This window comes from Hemicordylus capensis, chromosome 6, assembly GCF_027244095.1.
Source record: "Hemicordylus capensis ecotype Gifberg chromosome 6, rHemCap1.1.pri, whole genome shotgun sequence".
Lineage (NCBI taxonomy): Eukaryota > Metazoa > Chordata > Lepidosauria > Squamata > Cordylidae > Hemicordylus > Hemicordylus capensis.
This window is the reverse complement of record NC_069662.1, coordinates 89,447,333-89,470,273: the sequence shown is the minus strand read 5'-3', so window position 1 is coordinate 89,470,273 and position 22,941 is coordinate 89,447,333. Positions and strand designations below refer to the sequence as shown.

Below are 22,941 nucleotides of genomic sequence, written 5' to 3'. Positions count from 1 at the left end.
TGAGAGTCTGCACACTGCTGCCTCATGTGGCTGCCAGCTGTACTACAGCAGACCCCAGCCATCCAGACAGGCAATAAATTGGCTCTTTCCAGGACTGAAAGATTATGAAGGCTTCCTGTCGGGACTCAGACATTGCCTCAGTCTCAAGTCTCTTTAATCCTAGTGCACGGTCTTTCTTGATCTTTCTTCCTGCTCAGCTTGCCCTCTGGCTTTGGATCTGACTTTCACTACTGCTGACTCTAGTTCCTGGTTTTTGTTGTTGTTGTTATTTATTCGATTTCTATACCGCTCTTCCAAAAATGGCTCAGGGCGGTTTACACCGAGAAATAATAAATAAATAAGATGGCTCCCTGTCCCCAAAGGACTCACAATCTAAAAGAAACATAAGATAGACACCAGCAACAGTCACTGGAGGTATTGTCCTGGGGGTGGATAGGGCCAGTTACTCTCCCCCTGCTCAATAAAGAGAATCACCACATTATAAGGTGCCTCTTTGCCAAGTTAGCAGGGGTCTAACTTGTTGCCTTGCTCCTGGTTCTCTGTTGCCCTGGTCTCAATGACAGACTCCAACAGACCCTCCAGTGGCTGCCCATGATCCGGTGCTGACATCCTGCCCCAGTGCAGCAGCTCCAATCCAAGTCACCTTCCTGCCATCCCCTGCAGCTTTTAAAGCAAAGAAAAAAAGACATCAGAAGTTCTTATGACAGATCTCTGATGTTACATCTCTTATGGCTCATAGGATTCTATCCATAGATAGGGGTGTGCACAGAACTGCGGAACTGCGGTCCGGCAAGGGGGTGGGGGGTTCCTTTAAGAGCGGGGGGAGCGCTTACTTACCCCTCCCACCGCTTTCCCCCTCCGGCGCCCGTAGTTCTGTTAATGATTGGGGTGGCAGGATATCTCCCCGCATGCACTACAGGCTTATTGAAGCCTTTTGGAGCATAGCCAGCAGCAGCAGCAAAATGTAAGAAGGGGTGGCAGGGAGGTATCCTGCCGCCCCAATCATTAACAGAACTACGGGTGCCGGAGGGGGAAAGCGGAGGGAGGGGTAAGTAAGCCCTCCCTCCGCTCTTAAAAGAACCCCCCCAATCACCCGAACCACCCATGTCTGGACTGGTCCGTAGGCCTTTAGAATGGCCTCCGGAACAGTCCCAGCTCATCACTATCCATAGAAAGGTAGAGCTAATGCTGATATGAATTGATATGTAAAACACAGGTAAGTGTTTTTGTATGAATGACTATACTTGAATTCATTTTAAACATGAACCTGGGTTCAGGTCCCACAAATGCATGATACAGATAGGAAGCATACCGCTGTACCTGCATTCAACATAAAATGTGAATAACTATACCTCTACACACTGTACACAGATTGTACCGGTTTTGAACATAACACATGACTAGGGCTGTGGTTTCCGAAACAGTATTACTGCACTCACTGTTTGTCCAAACAAAAGGTTGCCTATATTTTGAGACAGCCAGAGATATAGATAGTCTCCACAAGGTTAGCCACTTCGGCAGCTAAACAGAGCCATGTCTCACAATCACGATGCCACAAGAGAAATTTAGCAGTCCAAGTCATCATGCAATTCATGACATAGATAACTGAGGTGAAAAATAGGAGACTCATTATGCTTCCTGCCTGTGGTATGGCTTCTAAACAAACACAAACATCACAAGAAAAGACTAAATAATATGATATAAGTGTAATGACTACATTAGCTCTTAGCCATTACTAGGTCCCATTGAAATTAATTGGACTTAAGGTAGTCACCATTATTTGTTTCACTGATTTCCAATGGTATTTAGTCAAGGTAAACTTTCTTTGGATACAATCCCATTGTTTCTGCAAGTTCCATTGCTCACCACTACGAAACTTCATTCTTCTTCCACTAGGTGTCATCATAGCATTACACCAAGGACAGAAAATCTTCCAAAGGGAAGGAGAGCTAAGAAAAATGGCTGTAAATACGAAGACACAGAAGTATCTCAGCCAAAGTTAAGATTGTCATAAGAGAAGACTAAATAACTAATTATGGCCCAGTTTAAATGGCTTATTTGGGGGCATATATTAAAAATTATTTTAATCAGTCCCGATTAAATACATGTCTATATGGTAAAAGGGTACTCTCTTGATGCTCATATCCATTCCTCAGGATCTCATCAAGTAGCAGAAAACAAGTACCCCTTTGTCCACCTGATATCAAACCTGGATGCCAGAGCACCAGGAGGTGTTTCTGGGGCAAGGGAGAAACAGGTTCTCTCCTCCCTGCCTCCTCCACTGGAGTGTGGGACTCACAAGGTATCTCGGCTTCAGCTATAGCCACGTGCTTTGGTGCTGCCAAATGAACTGCAGCCAAAATGAACTTCCCAGGCTCGCTGCCGCCCAGATCTGCCTTGAATCAATGACATTCCTTTAGCATCTGCTTTGTAGGAACAAGTGCCAAGAATGGAAATGTTAACCCACAGCAACAGTTGTGAGGTTAATACTATACTGCAGGGGGAGGCCACAGGGGAACATGCCCTGAGGCAGAGAGCAAACCAGCTACTGGCACAAAGGCTGCAGCCGCCTCTAGCTGTAGCCAATCCATATAAATTGTCAGTCCGTGTCATCACAGACTGAAGACAGAGGGAGAAAGAGAAGGAGGCCTGCTTCACATCCGACAACATTTTCAACATGGCTATAACTTTTGCCCAGGAAATTAATGAACTCTGTGTGACAAATATACACATCTATTGCATGGCAAAGCCTAAACTGGTGGCAGATTCCCATGGCATCTATAATATAAAGCTGCTTGGGCCTCACTGACTCCCAGACCAAATCATAAAAGAGAGAAACGTTCTGTTTTCACAGGTAGGTTCCAGACCTTGCCCAGGCTACAAAAAATAAAGAAGAAAAACACAACTTCCCTGAAACATCCATAACAGCAAGAAAATCCAGAAAAGCTCTCCTATTCAAAAGCATGGAGAATGTGACCTTATAGAGCTAGGAAAAACTAGAGTCACAGCAAGGTAATACATTAAGATGTTTGCAAAGTGCAAGCCTTCACTGACATGAAACTCTCAGACCCAACCCCAAAGGATAGAAACATGCCATTTCACAGGCTCAGGACACCTTTATATATGCTTATTTTATCTTTGTTAAAAGCTTATTTCTCTTGTTGAAGCAAAACAGCTTAGAAAAACCTATGATCAGTATAGCAATCCATAAAATGATACATAATGAAATACAGATTTCTAAAAGGGGGACATCTAAAATAGCCAATGTGGCTGCACAAAGTTTAGCAATGAGCTAAAAATAATAAAAAGAACACACATAATAGAAGTAAATACAAATGGACAGGTCACCAGAGGTGGCTGGTCAGTAACGGCCGCAGTCCTCACCCCAACCAAACAAAGCAAAATGACAACAAGCTAGCACCAGAGTTCAAACTTACAGGCAGTCCCAGCTAATCCTCCAAAGCAAGGAACTTTCTCCACACCCTCCTCCCCATGACTGTAACTTCCTATTTTTTGTTACTGGCTGGAATAGGTGCTACTCAAGCAGTTTAATTAAAAAATACGATTAAAAATATGATTAATAATAATAATATGATTTTAAAAATCATATTATTAGTTTAGTGGATTGTGGGAATGTAGCAAACTGAACAAGTGTAGATTAGATGAGAATACCATCAAGATGGATTCACAACCGGGGGCAAGACCACACTCAAAGAAAGAGTGCCATATTCAAAGAGGTTTCAAGTGAAGCTCTACAGCGCTCTGACTGGGTCCAATATTCTTCAACATTTTTATCAGTGAGTTAGATGAAGGGGTTGAAGGAATCCTCATTAAATTTGCTTGTTACTCAAAATCGAAAAGGATAACTAGCACTTCAGAAGACAGGAATTCAAAGTGACCTTGATAGAATGAAAAACTAAGCTGAAATTAAAAATCAGAATTTAGAGACAAATGCTCTGCAGTTAAGCAAACATGCACATTTAAAGGACACAAAATACATCATGTGTAAAAAGGATCTCAGAATTACAGCCGACCACGAACTGAATGTGAGTGATGTGATCCAGCTGCAAAAAAGGTTAATACTAATTTAGGCAGCATTAATATAACCACAGTTTGCATAGCCACAAGCAGTGATAGCTCTATTTTAGTCTGCACAGTCAAACCTTGTACTGTGTACAGTTTATTTTATTTATTGTTCAATTTTTATACCGCCTTTCATAATAAATCTCAAGGAAGTTTAAAGTAAAGTGTGCCGTCGAGTCGGTGTCGACTCCTGGTGACCACAGAGCCCTGTGGTTGTCTTTGGTAGAATATAGGAGGGATTTACCATTACCTCCTCCTGCACAGTATGAGATGATGCCTTTCAGCATCTTCCTATATCGTTGCTGCCCAATATAAGTGTTTCCCATAGTCTGGGAAACATCAGCGGGGATTCGAACCGGCAACCTCTTGCTTGCTAGTCAAGTCATTTCCCCACTGTGCCATTAGATAGCTTACAAGAAGGTTTTAAAAAGTTAATACACAGTAAAATTCCATAAAGGTTATATCTAAAACCTTAAAATCAGTGAAACAGTAAAAATCATAAACCATCAACAGCCACCATTAAAATTGTTTACTGTTCTGGCCACACTTTAAACATAGAAAAAAATGGAACAGGTTCAGAGTAGATAGTCAAAGACAATCGAGGTCTGGAAAAGAAGCTCAGAGAAGAAGGTTTGAAGGAACTGGGTATATTTAGCTTGCAGAAGGGAAGACTGAGGCAAACATGATAGCTCTCTCAAATAGACTGCCCCATGGAAGTGGGCAAGAAAGTGCTTTCTGCTGTCCTTGAGGGTACAACTAGGTCTAATTGGCTTAAGGTACAGAAGAACATTGGGAGCTTGACAATGGAACTGCTGAACAATGTCCGCTGAACAATGGAACCGATTGACAATGTCCACTGAACATTAGGAGATTGACAATGGAACAAATAATTAAAGTTAATGATTGGATCTCCCTCACTGGAGGCCTTCAAACAGAGGCTGGACAGTCATCGGTTGAGGATGCTCTACCTCTGGGCAATATGGTTTTATATCAATAGTAGTTCATATTATTTAAAACAACAACCCAACAGCCATTAATACTACAGCACAAGCCATAAAAAATATAGCTCCAAAAAGATAAGCATATAGTGTGGATGTCTGGTCTCCATAGAGAAGGTGTTCCAAAGAATGGGCATCACCTCCCAAAAGGCCCTGACCCTAGCAGACGGTCTCCAAATCTCAGACCGACTGGGCATTCAAAGCAGGATGAAGAACACAATGTAAAGAATAGGCACATACAGGAGGTTTCACAAGAAATTTCCAATCCAGCTTATAGGACCAAACCTGCTTAGCTTCAGATGCTTAACTGCATCAAATGCCCCTTTCAGACTGTTCTCTGGGTATATTTATTCAGGCAAAACAAACAGGTCTGCATTTGTCACATATGATTTCTAATATAGAAATGTTGTGCAAATGTTGTAAAGTGAAGGTAAAGTTCTTCCGTCAAGTTGGCGTCGACTCCTGGCAACTTCAGAGCCATGTGGTTTTCTTTGGCAGAGTGCAGGAGTGGTTTACCATTGCCATCTACCACTCAGTATGAGATGATGCCTTTCAGCATCTCCCTATATCGCTGCCGCCCTATATAGGTGTTTCAGCGGGGATTCGAACTGGCAACTGCGAGCTCCCTAGGCAGGTTACTTCCCCACTGTGCCATCAGGTGGCTCTGCAAATGTTGTAGCATGTTAAAAATGCTACATTACAGCTGAGCAAGAGAACCACCAAAACACTACCAAAAGCAACTGCACAAGGCAACGGAAGAGCTGAGAGCAATTTCCACGGCTGTGTCCCTTTAAATCAGGGCTGCACAACTTCGGCCCTCCTGCTCCTTTGGGACATCCCATCCAACTCCTATCATCCCCAGCCACAGTGGCCAATAATCAGGGATTATGGGAGTTGCAGTCAATCTGCGCAGGAGGCCCAAGTTCTGCAGCCCTGTTCTAAATGCTGGAATCAGAGTTACTCCAGCTGCCCAGAGCGATGCCAGTTATATAGCTACCTACTGTGGACTCAGTAGTTCATGTGACTAGTTATTTGCTCAAGTGTGAGGTCATTTCTTAAATTTCCCCAAGAATGTTGCCATGCATTAGCAGGAATATTTCAGAACAACTTTAAAAACTGAGGTTTGGTTCAAACAGTAAGAGGTAATCAACCCGAGTCCTTATGATTCATTATCACCGTTTAATCCTTTGATGCACATCAATAATTAATAGATCCTAAATCAGACATGTAACTCAGTTGTGTTCACCACATATTAAGTACAGCAACCATGGAACAGCTTGGTTGCATGAAACAATTTTGTAACCATGGGAACACATTCTGACATACTGAGGAAAATTACTCAAAGTTGTCTCATTGAAATTAAAACAAATTAGTTGCCATTTTAATTTTAATGGAACTACTTTGAGTAATTTTCTACAGTACACCAACCATAGAAATCGACAGAAGCCAGTTAATCGCACAGGATACACATATTACTTGGTGAGTATCACCTCAGCAGACTGACTCATGTTCAAGTTTCAAAATAACCACAAAAATATTCCAGTGACATTTTATTTTATTATGGACAGCCTAGATACAATCACAATTACACAATTTCCTGCAAACATGCATTCACAGAGATTGAGGAAGGCAGTCATTTTTCAGATCCTTTCTGCTTAAGAGGGACTACAAGCAGCAAAAAATGTGTCCACAAACAGAAAGTTACTAATCTTGAGCCCTGTATTAAATGTTTGTGTCATAGATAGATTGATAGACAGTTTAGTCAGATTCAATTTGTTCCGTAAGATCACATTTCCTTTCTCCATCCACTACCTCACTTTTGCACCAGCATTCACAGCTGCATGAAATGAATGCTGCAAACTAGCAAAATCAGAATGGCAGCATTTGCTTTTACTAGGTGCTATCACTGCTATAGATATTGCTACTAGTATTACTTTATATTACACTTTTTAAACATGCCCCGTGTTTCAGGGTCTTTGGCCATGAGTCACGGGGGCGGGGGGGGGGCAGGGATCTGCACACATAGCCAGAACTTTGCTAGCAGGGTTGTTTGGCAGCAATTCCCACCGACAAAGACAATATGCTTACCCATCTCCCTCATCTATACCCCCCATCTTGAATCCCAGCCATTGTTTTGTTGGTCCTCACAATGGCTAGGTGCATTTTTATTTCCATTCTTACACACTGGGGCAGGGAAGCCAGTATGAGAGTCAGAGACTTGCCCAAGGGCACCCAAGCCGAACTGGGACTTGATCTCAACCCCTGGAGCCAAGCCCAACTCTATCTCTTGGAAGAACACTGTAGTTTTAATGTAAAGTGGTAAAGTAAAGTATGCCGTCAAGTCGATTTCGACTCCTGGTGCCCACAGAGCCCTGTGGTTCTCTTTGGTAGAATACAGAAGGGGTTTACCATTGCCTCCTCCCGTGCAGTGTGAGATGATACCTTTCAGAATCTTCCTATCTCACTGCTGCCCGATATAGTAGCAGCGGGGATTCGAACCAGCAACCTTCTGCTTGTTAGTCAAGCATTTCCCCACTGCGCCGCTTAAGACAACCTAGTTTTAATGTACGATTCCATTATTATTGGAGTGATATGGGCACTGTTCACCCATGGTCCATTATTGGATCATTCTGATAATGTCTGTAGAAAAGAACCATGTGAGTCTGTCAAATTATGTGCTTCCTTCCCACTCCAGCACTGCCAGCGCCTCAACAGAAACATATTATTAGGGCCACAGAGAGATATAATAACTATATGACTCATATTATTCTGAATAAGGCAGGCTATATACTAGAAATGGCACAGCACAATTAAGATGAAATAATGCAAGGCATATGAAAACACCTTATATAAAATCAGACCAATGATCTACCTAGAATCTTCCGTGATAGGCAGCAGCTCTCTTAAGGTCTCACGTGGAAAACTTTTCCAGCCCTGAAGCCTGAACTCCTCTAACCAGAGCTGTCAAGGAAAGAACCTGGGGTCCCAGGTTGCAAAGCACCTGCAAAGCACATACCTGTAAATCACACACTGTGCCATTGAGCAATACCTCTCACTCTCTGCATCAAATAGCACTCTCTGCGTACACTCATAGTGAGCTTCTTTCTATAGAGATGTTAGAGTTAAATCTTGATCTGTAAGAGCTCTCCATTGAGAAGTGTTTCCAGTTCTAAATGGGGCTATATGGATTTAAGCTAGAAAAGTAATAAAAGGAGAATAGCATTCCAGCAAATGTAAAACCTACACTGGGTATAATGTTCATTTAATTACATCCTGTGCCGATGATGTCCATAAGTATACACAAGGAGAGATTTCCTCCTCCTATATAGCAATGGCAGTTTGCAGGGTGGGAGAAGGGGCAAAGAACCCCCAAACTTCTTTGCAGAAGCTATTATAGTTAAATGATATCGTATCAAAACCAACTGAAGCCTTCTAGGATGCGTGCATAGCTTTATGTCATGGGTGAAAATGCCCCAAGGTGTGAAATCTAGTGGCACTGTACTTTTGAAACTGCAAATTTGTCAAGCAGAGACAATTACACAACTGCTGACCACGCAGTGACACAAAAGAAATATATAAAGGAAAGGCTGCTGTTAACAAGACAGAATTTTACAAAATTTGCTTAATGCAAGAAATGACATCAATTTCTCCATTTCTTTGTTTTCAAACTCCCCCTCCTTTGCAACCTTCAGTCTCATAACTAAAGGAGAACTAATATCAACCAGCATGCTGCATTTGTCAGATAAGGAAGAGTGTGAGTGAGTGAGTGAGTGAGAGTGTGTGTGTGTCCCCCGCCCTCCAAATGACTAGAAGTTTGCATCCAAAGATTTGGCTGGTTGTTTCAAACCCGTTTTGTGACCCTCAGCTGCTCATACACTACAATACCTAGCCATGTGACTCCATCCTCTCTGCCTATGGGATTTTCTGCTTTTTCTTCTCCAACCAGATTGCATCCTCTGGTCCTCTCCTCTAGAGTACAGACACTTATCACCACCACCCCATCATTAGCTTCTCTGCTTCCTAACTTGCTGCCTTCTCAAGCCCTTGCCTCTACTTTTCCTGGGCCCTTGCTGTTCATATCCTCTCTTTCTTCAGTCTGCCTCAAAGATCAAAGCATTTCAGCCAATGGCAACCAGAAAGTCTTGCCTTTTCACCCTTCTGTCACATCAGGGCTGCTCAGTCTATCACTGCCAGGGCTATCCCACTCAAAACCCATTAAAGGCAGTCCTTAACTTAAGACGTTCTGCATTAAGGCAAATGACACTTAAGAGATTTGTAAATTGCAGACTTGCTTCAACTTTACAACTCGGTTTCACTTTATAGCTCTTACTGCAGGAGAGGAGGCTCCAATAGATGGCTGTTTGTGTGTGAGCTATAAGGAGGAGGAGGAGGTTACCAGGGTGCCTCGGGCTGAAAATTGTCATTGAGAATGGCAATCCTGGTGGCAGCAGTTGCTGAGATATCTGAAGCTGTGGAGGGATTGGCTGCAACTGTCCAAGATGCTCCCCCTACCACTGCTTTGGCTCCTCCTCCTCCAGGCTCAGTTGTTGCACTGATTTTTAATAATATCTAGAATTGTTGAGAATGCTTTACATCCCAATCTGAAACATTCGGCTAGTGCGCCAGCTGCGTCCCTTTCTCGAGAAGGCAGATCTGTCCACGGTTACCCATGCCTTAGTCACATCACGGCTGGATTACTGTAACACCCTCTACATGGGGCTGCCCTTGAAGAACATCCGGAAACTGCAGCTAGTGTAAAACGCGGCAGCTAGGGTTTTATCCGGAGCTGCCCGTTGGGAGCACATCACCCCCATTCTGAAAGAGTTGCACTGGCTGCCGGTTCGTTTCCGGGTCCAATTCAAGGTGCTGGTTTTGACCTTTAAAGCCCTTAACAGTTTGGGCCCAGGGTATTTGAGGGACCGCCTGCTCCCAAGGGTTGCTGCCCGCTTGACGAGGACATCTGAGGGGGCCCTGCTCCGGGTGCCGACAATGAGAGAGGCCCGGCTGTCGTGCACTCGGGACAGGGCCTTCTCTGTTGCTGCCTCCAGACTTTGGAATGCTCTCCCAGTGGCCATTCGCTCCTCAGACTCCATCACGGCTTTTAGAAAGCTTGTTAAAACTTGGCTTTTTACCCAGGCTTTTACATAATTGTTTTTACTGCTGCTTCTGTGTGTTTTTACCTGTTGTATTGTTTTTATGCTTGTATTTTATAGATTTTAAATTTGGTTTGTTTTTATATTTTTAGCTTAATATTTTTATTGTCTTCTTATTGTATGTTTTAACTTTTGTAAACCACCTTAGGGTTGTTTTTTAACGAAAGGCAGTATATAAATGCAACAATAAATAAATAAAATAAATTTGGATCAGTGTGACTGCCTGCAACATTAACAGCAATATCTCTGCAATGCATTTAATTGCCAATACAGACCATTCTAGGATCAGATCCATAAGTAATTCATTCTCAGGCCTCTTCAGATACTGAGTTTTCCCCGCCACTGAAAAGAGACATTTGCAGAATGCTCCTCACATGAAAGTAGTCTGTGTGTAGAGTAGTCTGTAGTCTGCCTGGCCAGTTCCCAACCAACATACTGGCTCTTGCCCCACCACCACTTCCTTCCTTGTCTGTTGCCCGGGGGGGGGGGGAGGAGATGGAGGTGAGCTAGCAGTTCCCCTTCCTTCCCCAGAAAAGCAAGAAAGAGCCAGGAAGGGTCTAGGTGGCAAGGGGGAGCAACTTCTTATTCTCTGCCATTAACTTTTCTGCTGCATCTCTGTGACAACTAGCTTTGATAGCAACAGAAAAAAGAATAAGGTATCTGGCCTTGGTTCTGGAACCAAACCCCCATTTACAGCACTGTTTCCTACAGGAAAACAGGTTCCAAGTTAAGACATTTCAACATAAGATAAAGCTTTCAGGAACCAATTGTGTCATAAGTCTGAGGACTCCCTGTAGTGCACAACACCACAGTTCTTTAATAATATCTATAATTGTTGAGAGTGCTTTACATTCCAATCTGATACATTTGGACCAGTGTGACTGCCTGCAACATTAACAGCAACATCTCTGCAATGCATTTAATTGCCAATACAGACCATTCTAGGATCAGATCCATAAGTAATTCATTCTCCTGCCTCTTCAGATACTGAGTTTTCCCCACCACTGAAAAGAGACATTTGCAGAAAGCTCCTCACATGAAAGTAGTCTGTGTGTAGAGACCCCAGAATACAGATCCACTCCATAGAGAAAGCTTGTTTCAGTAGAATACAAAACTCTGCCTTTTATTCAAAGAAACAAATGTATATGTATGTGAGTTTATAAAACCTGCTGTAATCCTAGATGCACATTTTTAAAAATAAAAGACAAAGGCTTACATGCAAGTTAAAGCGAATACTTGTGTGCATCATTTTTGTATAAGTTACACACAAGAGAACCCACTGAATTTTAAGACGCAGAGAACAAAAGTCTGGTGATGGCTGCATGGACACAGGTGCAGATATGCTTGGAAGTAAACAGGACACAGACATGTACCAATATGTCCTCAAGCACACACCACTCTTGCGGAGGAGGAGGAGACAACATCGGAAATTCAACTGCACGTTCATGAATACAGCTGCCTTCATGCTCACAAAACTGAAAAGGATCGGACATGCATAAAGAAAGAATCATGCAGCAGCAGGGGCTGTAGCAAATGATGCCTCTTGAGATTCAAATGCTTTTATCTAGTCCTTATTTTCCTCATAATTTTACTGACTATTAATACTTTCTCGAGAGTTCAGTTAGTTTCACAGTAGTTTGGACAGGAGCATGAGCAAGAAAATCCATTTTAAGTGTAATAACAGTGGAAAACTTTAAAGCAAGACTTTAACGTGCTGCTGGTGGTGTTTTCTCCCTGAGTGTTGTGTTCCCCACCATGCAGCTAGACACACGTACAAAAGCACCTTACCATACTATATTGTCAGGCTTTCATATAACATGCCAGTGATAAGGATTGGGGAGCATCACACGGAAAGAAAAAATAGCAGCTAAAAACATGTGCAAAGTTTCTTGGTAGGTTGGGATCAACAACGATGGAGAGAGGAAATAAACATTACAAACACTGAAAGCTGCCACCAAGAAACAGCAGCAATGTGCAGAGTTCTTTGCTCCCATATACTCTGTAATGCAACTTACCCTATGTCCCATCAACAGGTATATGTTTCCCCTCCTACATAATTGGCTGCTAACAGTGGGAGCTGGGAAAATGCACTGAAGCCACATTACCAGATGCTAGAAAGAAAGATTACTGTGGCTCTTAAGCTTCCTGTTAAGTCCATTAACATAACAAAAAGATACTTGGAACAAAAATCATGACATGTTAAATAGAGTTGACATCCAAAGTGAGAAGAGCCCAGCAACAGAAAACAGCATCAGCAAACAGCTTTAGCAGATACAGGAAAATAAAGCATCCATTCCACAAGCAATGCAAAAATAATTAAAAATAAAACAAAAAAATAAAATAGGTCACTGAAAGCTCCACAATAAAACTTTGGCATGTAGCATAAAAGAGCAGGAAAGAGAAGCAGAAGATCTGCTGGATCAACAATGCGCACAGAGATTTAAATAAATAAATTAAGCAGGAAGGCCTGGAATTTAATCATGCAAAGAAGAGGTAGTTTGCAGGGTCATGAGCCAATCAGATTCTTACCAGGGCTTCATTATCTTCTGCAATTTCTGATATCGTCTGCAAAAATTTAAACACTTTCAGGTCAAGAGAAACATTTTAAGACATCTTCTCTTCGAATCTGTGAACACGTTCTACAAGGCCTTATCAACACAGGCACAGAAACTTAAGTCAGCAACATTTAAGTGAAGCTTACTTGATCTGATAATAATATCCTTTAATAATGTTTTGAATGAGAGGATGAAAAGCATCCCAACACACCCTTTAACTTTACAACAAATGCTCACAGATAGAAAGTAGATAAAAGGCATGAGACACACATTCTGAATTATTCGGAGGAGCAATGAACTCTGCCCATATATCAGAACTTCACCAGGGAGGAGGAGGATAACAGACGCTGGCAGGCAAAGGGCCAGCAGCTATTAGACTTTACACTGTCTCCCAGTTCTCCCTCAGTCATAACTTTTTCCCTTTGGCCACAAAGTTCACACTGAAAACTCTGCATCCTTTAGGCTAGGGAAGGCCAATTGGCAGTCTATGGGTGACATCTAGCCCAGCTTCTCCATGCCAAAGGTTAGAAGCAGAGCATGACTGTCTCTGATGTGCAGCTTCTGGCCCCGAACAGATCCCTCGAATACTTTTGCAAAATGTCTCTTGGGTATCATGGGAGAGGGAGGTACCTACCAGATTCTGCCGTCAGGGTGGCTATATCCTTCCCAACTCAGCTATTCAGAGACTCAATAGCATCAGTGCTTGGGGAGGGCTCTGGCCCAGAGCAGCATAGCTAGAGAAAGTCTGTCTCCCAGGCTCAAGAAAATGAATCATAGTTTTGCAAGTCATAGGGACCACTTCAATTATGCGAAAATGGTGCATGTAGAACACACTAGGACAGTTCACAACCTTGGGTACTTATGTTCACACCATATATCAAACGGCTCCTCACGGTGAAGTGTAATAACAAATATTTTAGTAAAACTCTACATAAACAACCAGAAACCTCAGTATCGGAACCAAAAAGCTATGAATAGTTTTTATATCCTTATAAAGGAATCACATCATCACTTTAATTATTTATCTTGAAAAAACATACCATCTAACAATGACATTTCATTAATAAAATGAAGTTACATGTCCATGTTATCTTCATACACTGCTGCTGCTGGCATTGCGAAGTCAAACTTCCAGTACTAAAAGATCCAGTTTTCCAGTATTACCCTCCAGCAGCAGCAAACAATAACTTTTAGTGGCAACATGATTTCTTCTATATTGGAATACTAGCACCAAATTCAGCAGCATTGCACAATGGAATGTTATCAGTGTACTAGTAACCACCACAAATTACGACAACACAATATGACAGTAGGTGAGAAATGTGAATATTGTGAACACTTGTCTTGCATGGTAGAATCTTGTCTATTTCATGAAATTATGTTTTGCTAAAAATCTGAATACTATAAAAGTTATATTATACTGACTGTGTTATCTACCTACACACACACACACACGTAGATTTTTGACTGAAATTTGGGTGTCTATTTTGTTTAATGTAAGCAATATAACATTGATTGTTGTTTACAAGGTCCACTTTTTCAAAGATTCATTTGGAGATCTAAACAACTATTAGTATATTCTGGATGCGCCCTGTTGATTAATTATACAAGAATATATAGCTTGTGGAGTATAAATTTGTGGCCACTTATGCCTTAAACCAGAACTCTGAGATGGAACTTTCAAAGAGGAAATTTCAAGTCATAACTATCAAATGTCTTTCAAGTTGACACTTTTTAAAAAAGCCTTTCGCCTCATTTGAAAAATAACCATCACCAGTTTATATAATTGGTATTTGAAGCACAATCTTCCTCATTTAAACTGGTGACCCTTTCCAAGTGTGACATAAACTATAGCCTTGTGAAGTAAAATCAGTTTAAACTTTGGTACTTGGAATTTCAATTCAAGTTAAAATACAGGGTTGCTTTATATTTTAGAAAAGTCTCCAGCACCTAAAGATTAGCAGGGTGTTGAGGAGATACCTACCTCCAGAACCATTAAGTACATTGGTAGGAACATAGGAAGCTGCCTCATACTGAGTCAGACAATTGGTCCATCTAGCTCAGCATCTGCTTTCCAAGGCAGGCAAGGTTCTTTTCTAGCTCTGGCATCCTGGAGATGCCAGGGAATGAACCTAGTACCTTCTGCATGCAAGGAGTCTGCATGCAAGGAGATGCTCTACCATTGAGCTATGGCCCCATCCCTGAAGGCGAATATCTTAGCAGACAGTGCTCACATATAGTTAACCATCCAAATGCAAAACAGGACAGACCCTGCTTAGCAGAGAGGACAATTCATCCTCAATATTGCAATCTCCTCCCCAATCTGTTCATATTCGTGATTTCACTCTCCTCCCCAATCTATTCTAATCAGCAGTTTGAAAACATTTTCCGTATTATATCAGGTTGGAAGGAGTAGTGATCAGTATTCGAATCGGAAGATTCTGCCCTGATAAGGGTCTTTCTGAACATCGTTTCTAGGGAAACAAAGTTTATTCAAGTTGATCCTGCTTGTCAGCAAAGTTGTTGTGAGGTTAACCAGACTGGGCATGACTTTGGAAATAATACTATATAGAACGAAGGTTGAAGTCACACAGTATTTGCCTTTCGGGGATTACAAGAGATGTCTGATGCACTGAAATTAGTGGGCCCAAAGCATCCCAATAATTCACGGTGGTTTTGAGAGAAAATTGAATGCCTCGAAAAGGCCCTGTAACCGGAGCAGTATAAACAATCAACCACTAGCATTTTTTAATGCTAATTTTAATAGAAAAAGAAAATCCAAAAGGGAATGGCAACATAATGTTCAAGAATAATAGTGCAAGGCTACTTGCTTAGACATTTCACCGACCACAGTATGCTCACTGTTTGGCCTCGAAGGGACTCGGGATTACATTGCTGGCTCCATGCCAGAAGGACAGCAGCACATTCTGGAATTCCCCAAGCCACAAAGGCCTCGTACTTGCTGAACGTGCATTCCAATCTCTGCCAGGAGCCACTTCCAGCTGAAATAAATTTTGCCCAGCTCTGACGAGACCAACTCTTTTGTGGCTCATTTGGCAATCTCTGGTTGTAGATCAAGAAGGGCCCAGGCTTTCAAGCTCAGTTAGGAACAGAAAAGGACTGGCGGCACTTATTTCGTATGGAAGAACCTCAGACTGACCCAAGGAATCCCCAAATGCTATATTCAAAGTGCAAAAATACAGGACACTTGAATCATATGTTTTGATGGCAAGATTGGGAATAACGCAGCATTTTCTAATAGTTTGGCAAGAACACAAATAGCAGACTACTAGGAGTCAGAGCAGCAGTGTGTGGAGAAAAGGAGACTGCATGTAATAGAGATCAGGGCCTGTCTGGAGGAACAGGGTGCCCAAAGGGGCAAAGGAATGATAGTCCCATATATAGTATGCCCATTGCCAAACACCCTTCTTATTTGGCCTTATAATGATCGCAGTGCCATCATTACTAGAATTAATCTGTGCGGCAGGAAAAGGAGTTATTGGTCTGGAATGCAACTGGTGCAAATCAACTGAACGGAATTGGATAAGGAGCTCGAGGCAGGGGCACCTGCATCTTCAATTAAAGTTGGATCCATGGAAAAACATGGATATGCAGAATACCTTCAACTCAACTCTGCTTATTAGGGCTGCAAGCCTTTATCATTAAGCCCCGAATTTAACCAACTAAAGTTTCCAGCATAGGTCGTAGGGCATGACGAGATATTGGTGAAGTTGCCAGTTTGAAGGCAACTTGCTCAGCTGCACTACAGAGAAAACTTCATGACAGAGAGTGTTTTACAATTCCCAAAGAAGATGATGTAGGACATCAGAGAGCTGTGAGTGGGGTATGGATGGAACTCCATGTGGAGGAGGAAACAGGTGCATTTGAGTGCCCCACTGCTTGTTTTGGAATCCTGTGGAAGAACAGGCTTGTTCCATCACTACCCATAATAGGGTTGCCATATTCTGGCTTTCCAAATCCAGGTGCCTAATTTGCATATTATGTAAATTGGCTGGAAAATTAATTTAATAGTGACTGCACATTTTGCTCCAAAACTCCACTTCTACAAGGGCTAGAGCTTAGCTTGGGGGGGGGGGAAGCTGAAATCTGGGAGAATCTGGGTGCGCTAAGCAAGCTGGGTGAGATGCTTAAAATCTGGGTGAAACCCAGAATTTGGGGGGACATGGCAACTCTAGCCCAGAACAAGAGGAGGCTGGAGAGGCTCATGGTTAATTTACTGCTCACCTTGCTCCACACTGTGGAGCAGATGCTACTGCATGCATAATCTATCCTCATACTGGCAAGCAGCTTCAGCATTCACTCTTTTAAAAGGAGCCATTTCTTGCTTACCTTGAGAGCAGCTGCGCCCTCTCTCCTAGTAGGCAAAGCCAGTAAGCAGTTAATAAGCTAGTTCCTGTAAACCCTTTCAATCCTGATTGCATTGTACACTCCTAGGCGAGAGAGTCTACTCCCTACCTGCAAAACAAGCAGAGTGGGACTTAAATGCACTCATACCCTGTAACGTATAAAGGAGCCCTTAGTGGCTCCTTAGCAACAGATGTACCATGTGCCTTAAATCACAATGGTTGGGGCGGGCCTGCCACTGGAATAGGATCTGCGTTACTGCATATGCAAAGTTTCCACTTGCACCCAATTTGATGAAGAAGCAGCAGGAAGATGACTTTTGCTCCCAGGCTCTATCCAAACATAGCAACTAGTACTTTGGCTCTGAAAAGGAAACTAGATTTTTCCTTGTAACAACAGTTATAGGCAACTGAAGCTGACAGTGCTCAGTTGGAATCAATGTCAATATACATTTTTAAACCTAGATTTTCAACAACAGTAATGGATCCAATGAACCTGGATTTTGTTAAAGGCACTTTGGGTCTGCTCTACTACCATAATAGGACATATTCTATATCCCATTTCCAAAATTTGAAGGGGAAAAAAATATTAAACATAATCTTTCCTTCTAGCAATAGGTGTGAGGTTTGTTTAAGCTGTAAATTATCTGTGCCCATATTCTTCCAGGCTCTTCAAAAGGGCTAAAGTTAATAACATGTACAGGTAGGCATCCTGTACCATGGAACATCATTGGTTTTCCATCACATGATTATTCACAATGATAATTCAATATTCATAAAATGCTAGCTGCAGTCAACTGTCAAATTTTAAGCACATGATGGTGCAGTATACATATTTTGGGGCTCAGTGGAGGATGCTATTCACAAAAATGGCTATACTTTGCATTTACCACTGTTTACATTGTAAGCCTCTTGCAAAAGTCAATCAATGTGCTAATGCATCCCATCTAAGAGGAGTGCAATGACAAAATTAAATTCTAGCTGACAGAATAATGGATTCCAGAAGTTAAAGTTTTTGCACAAAACTGCAAAATAGCTCACAGCCAATTCTTTGGCACAAGAGAATTCATTCCACAAACTATAATAAGCCCTCTAACCTAAGCATCCTTGGATCCCTCCCATTTTTCTGTAAACAGAAATATTCTACATTTTTATTTATGAAATATTCACTGAACTCACACTCCAATATGCCTCCCTTTAAGGGGACATTTCCTGAGCCCTAATCCGTTAAACTCTTGCTTTCTATAATCCACAGTTTACCCAAGACCCACTAATTTGTAGGCTAGGCATAAACAAATGTGAGTGGAGTTATCCAATGAAGGGGTTCTGGGCTGGTACGATCTGTTTCCTCCTTTTTTGGAGCTCTCTGGAGAGTGCAATCTGCCAATTTGTTTATAATCACCCTCTTGCTTTGAACTAGAGGTTAGAGGCACCTGTTTTCAAGATACAGTATCTCAGTTTCTCCCCGCTAACTGAGCAGAGAAGCACCTTTTAAAAATGGTTATTCTTTTTATTTAGCAGGGGGAGAGCAACTGGTCCTATCCATTCCCAGCACAGCATTTCTCCAGTGGCTGTTGCTGGTGTCTATCTCATGCTTCTTTTTCAGATTGTGAGCCCTGTGGGGACAGTGAGCCATTTTATTTTATTTTATTTTATTTGTGAACTGCTTTGGGAACTTTTGTTGAAAATTGGTATATAAATATTTGTATTCTTGTATCACTGCAGCAGAAGTCTCAAGAGTCTTGGCCAGAGGTGGAGCTACCATTGAGCGAACAGGTTCAAAGAACCCAGGCCTCCGGCCCTCACTAGGCTGGGGTGCCTAGTGCCCCAGACATGCCCCCTGCATCTGATGTCAGACATGGGGTGTGTGGTTTAGCTCCCAAATGGAGCAGCGTGGCCTCACCTGGGAGCTAAATCCAGCCAGTGCTGGTTTGCAGAGCAGCCAGAGTGGCTCTCCCTGCCTTTTAAAGGCAGGGAGAACTGCTCCTGGCCATGCTGCACATGCAGCGTTGGCTGGATTTAGCTCCCCCATGTCTGATGTCAGATGTAGGGGGCATGGCTAACCGCTCCCTGAATCTGATATCAGATGCTGCTGCACGGCTGGGGGGAGGCCTGGTGGCGGGCTGAGCCCGGGCCACTGCTGGCTTCCCTGAGCTCCTGGCCTTGGCCTTCAAATATCACCTGTGTTAAGCAAAAGTTATAAGCAACCGAGCTTGTGTATAGCTATTTTATTTTTCCTAATGCTTAACTTAGCAATCCCTAAAGTGTGTTGTCATGGATACTGGAATAAAATCAGCGCTTCTTTGCTTATTTCATTTGATTCAACTCTGCCATAGAAAATGATGACCTTTTTACGTACAACTTCTTCACCTGAAACATTGCTTTTGTTTCAGGATATTTGCAGATTTTGTAAAGTTAATTAAGCCAGTTTAGCTAATCAGAGTTTGCTCTTGTTCCTCAAACATTAGGATTAGAGGAAGAAGTTAAGTCTACATGAAAGGGGTTAATTTATACATCTGAATTAAAGTAACAACAGAATCATGGAAGATGTCTATGGGACAACACATTTTGTATGAACAAAGGATTGGGAGTCAACCTATTGCTCCTCATTAGAACTTTCTGCTTGCTCGTGAGACATTGTAGGATTTTGATGCAGATTCAGGTTGCCTATGGGCATCTCCCAGACTCTTCTGGGCAGTTGTGAGTCTGGAAAAGGAACTTAGAATTAAGAAGTATGCTCCTTAAAGTAACTTTTCATAAAACAAGCTGTATAATTAATGTTACATTTTGATGTCTCAAGTTTCAACCATGTTACATGCCTATGTATGCTGTACTAGAAGATATGTAAGTAAGCCAGGATTTTTATAGAAACTTTCTCCCTTGAGTTTTTAATATATTTTTGTATTGGCAATACTAAACCCCAAGAGAAGTGAACTCCTGCTCTGGATATATTGCCTAAATTGGAGCTTTGCACACCCTGCAATTAGGAAACTATATTAGTTTCCTAATTCACCTTACAGCTAGTCTAAATATTGCGGTGTGAAAAATCATCTAATCAGGGGCAATCTGCAACAGTGCACAGTGGGGAGACTGCTAGGGTTCCACAAGAACAAAGTAAAATCATGAAAGGCACTCTTCAAGGGTGGCTCCTTCATAGAGGCAAGGTGAGGCAGTCACCTCAAGCAGCAGATTATTGGGGTGCCAGCAGCAGGACAGCAAGATGCCCCCTTTTAGTGCCAGTGAAGCAGCTTGGGGGGACCAGCCTGACCTGTACAACCTTTGCCAGGAGTGCCTCTCCTCACACTAACTTTGCAAGCAGCCCAGGGAGAGAAAAGGAGGCTGCTGGCCACCTTCCTTCTCCCTGCAGTGCTCCCCATGCACTTGCAAGAACAGCAAAGTCAGTTTTGAAAGGGAGATGGCCAGTGTTCCCTCTAAGGCGTGTGCATGCGTGCTCGCCTATTGTTTGTTGATGTCCACCCAGTTAATTTTAAGTCCTGCTCAGGCTGAATCAGGAAGGCCCCATTCTGAACGGACGTGCACACACAATGCCTTGAGACTGACACCCAGAGCAAAACTTATCCTGCGCACAAATGAAGGAAATTAGAGGGGACGCTGGGGATGGCCCCTAGCAGGGCTGTGGGGCAAGACCGCAGTTCATGCATGGCCTAAAGTGCTGCAATGCCTTGGGCTGGCCCTGGGACTCTTTCCAATCAGCCTCTCCTATAGACAGGTAACTGTTCCATTTGTCTGGGTCCGTGTGACTAAATTACTCAGTTACTTCCAACAGAATTACCTGTCGTCAGAAGAGGGCTACCTACTGCATCTCTGTATGAGGGTCAAACTACCATGTGTTATCTTAAGCATATAATTAGAGCTGTTATCCTTCCCCCACAACCCCCACTTCTAAATGGCAGCCAGGGATGGGAGCTTGATCCAGATCAGATCCATTATATGGAGAGGGGGATTTGAGCCCTTGGCCCCTCCGTGGCTGTTTGCTCTGGGAGGAAAGCTTCCATTTGAAGCAACGGCAGCTTTTCTCCCAGGGCAAATACAGATACGGGGCAAAGAGCTAAAGCTGCACTCCACAGTCCCAATCTGGAATACACCCCTCCATGCCCAGCTGCCATTTAGTAAAAAGCCAAGCACTGGGACTCTAATGATGCTTTGAAAGTAATGTGTGTGGTTTGGCCCTAAGTCACTGCTCTGTGTGCATCTCCTTCCAAACAGGATACACATCCTGATTTATTCAGAAACTTGGGGGGTGGGTTCCTCAGAGGGCATTCCATTCTTATCCCAGGCCTCAACAAATTTTGGTTGTCTCTAGGAGCCAGACTCCCCCCCGCTCCATGGGGGAGCAGACCCTCCACCTTGCATGCTAACTCCTCCTCCTGCCCCTGTCCATCTATCTCAGGTAGGCAATGAACCAACACAACCAGGAGGAGGAGCTAGCAACCTGCCCCGCTTGCTTGAACCCTCCTTCTCCACCACACTTACATTTCCCAGGTGCCACAACACTAGCATCTGGGAATTGTGGAGAACAGAATCCTGTCTTATTCTTACACATTCTCAAATAAAACTTCGGGGCGTATGCCCGAAGCATGCTTCCAATATTAATTCAAGCTGGGTTTGGGGGGGGGAGTGCCCGAAGCATACTTCCAATATTAATTCAAGCCGGGTTTGTGGGGCGGGGGGAGAGATTTGATCTGGACCTGAATATTTCTGTTGGGTTTATTTAAAATGTTTCCTAGGATTCCTGGGGGTTTCTAGTATGCCCCCTCCCATTTTCTTACACATTAAAAAGCCCACAGGTCACACACAATTATGGTAGTCTACAGCATGGATTCTCAACATTGGGTTCCCAGGTGTTATTGGACTTCAACTCCCATGATTTTAATTGTTAATTGATTTAATGTTTTAAGTGATTTTAATTGTAAACCGCCCAGAGACGCAAATTTTGGGTGGTATAGAAATATTTCAAATAAATAAATAAATCCCAAACCAAAGGCCACTCGGGCTGGGGATTATGGGAGTTGATGTCCAATAACATCTGGGGACCCAACATTGAGAATCCCTGGTCTATAGTATTTAAGGCTGGGCTTGAGATTGTGGATTGGCCTCTAGACCCAGGCATAAACTCTGTCTACACTGAGTACCTAGTTATCTTTAACTTACTTCACATGGAGCTGCTATTCATTTTCAGTAAGGCAAGTGCAGAAATCACACTGTAGTTTATGACAATAATGCTTAAATGAGCAGCAAATATAATTTGCCTGGTTTATCCTAGTAACAGAAGTAAAAATATGTGAATCAGATGCAGAGTTAGAGAAAAATACTCACTCAGTGCCGCTTTCCACCATCTGCGTTAGGAGTGAAATGCCATCTAGATTTATGAATTCTTGGGCAAATGTTACATCACGTGAATAACTAGCTAAGTCTTTCAGTGCTTCCAACTTGGCATCCATACTAGAAGACTGGATCCTTTCATGGAGTTGCAGAGCATTTTGGGCCTCACCAGAGACAGAGCATTGAGAGAGAGAGAGAGAGAGAGAGAGAGAGAGAGAGAGAGAGAGAGAGAGAGAGAGCACAAACATTAATTTCAAGTGTTATCAGTAGATGAACAAGTTTGAGGCAAAAGTATCAGTGAACATATCTGCTCTGCCAAGGTGCTTCCTTTGCCCAATTTTTACTTAAGACTTATTTTCTGTCATTCACCCATGAACTCAAGGTAGCATACACAGGGGTTCTCAAGCAGTCTCCCATGTAGGCACTGGCCAGACCTAGACCTTCT

The 22,941-nt window shown here is 42.7% G+C and overlaps 1 protein-coding gene across 5 annotated transcripts in view; it reads right to left on the bottom strand.

The window, feature by feature from the left end:
• The window catches only part of ELMO1 (engulfment and cell motility 1), a 459,005-nt gene that overhangs the window by 280,029 nt on the left and 156,035 nt on the right, over positions 1–22,941 (bottom strand). For 4 of the 5 annotated variants that reach the window (XM_053260710.1, XM_053260713.1, XM_053260712.1 and 1 more), the window contains exons 6-7: positions 22,491–22,660; positions 12,764–12,799 (exon numbers count right to left, since the gene is read on the bottom strand). In XM_053260710.1, coding sequence (XP_053116685.1) covers positions 12,764–12,799; positions 22,491–22,660 — 206 coding nt within the window. The remainder of the gene's footprint in view (positions 1–12,763; positions 12,800–22,490; positions 22,661–22,941) is intronic. The other variant, XM_053260714.1, reaches the window with a different exon arrangement.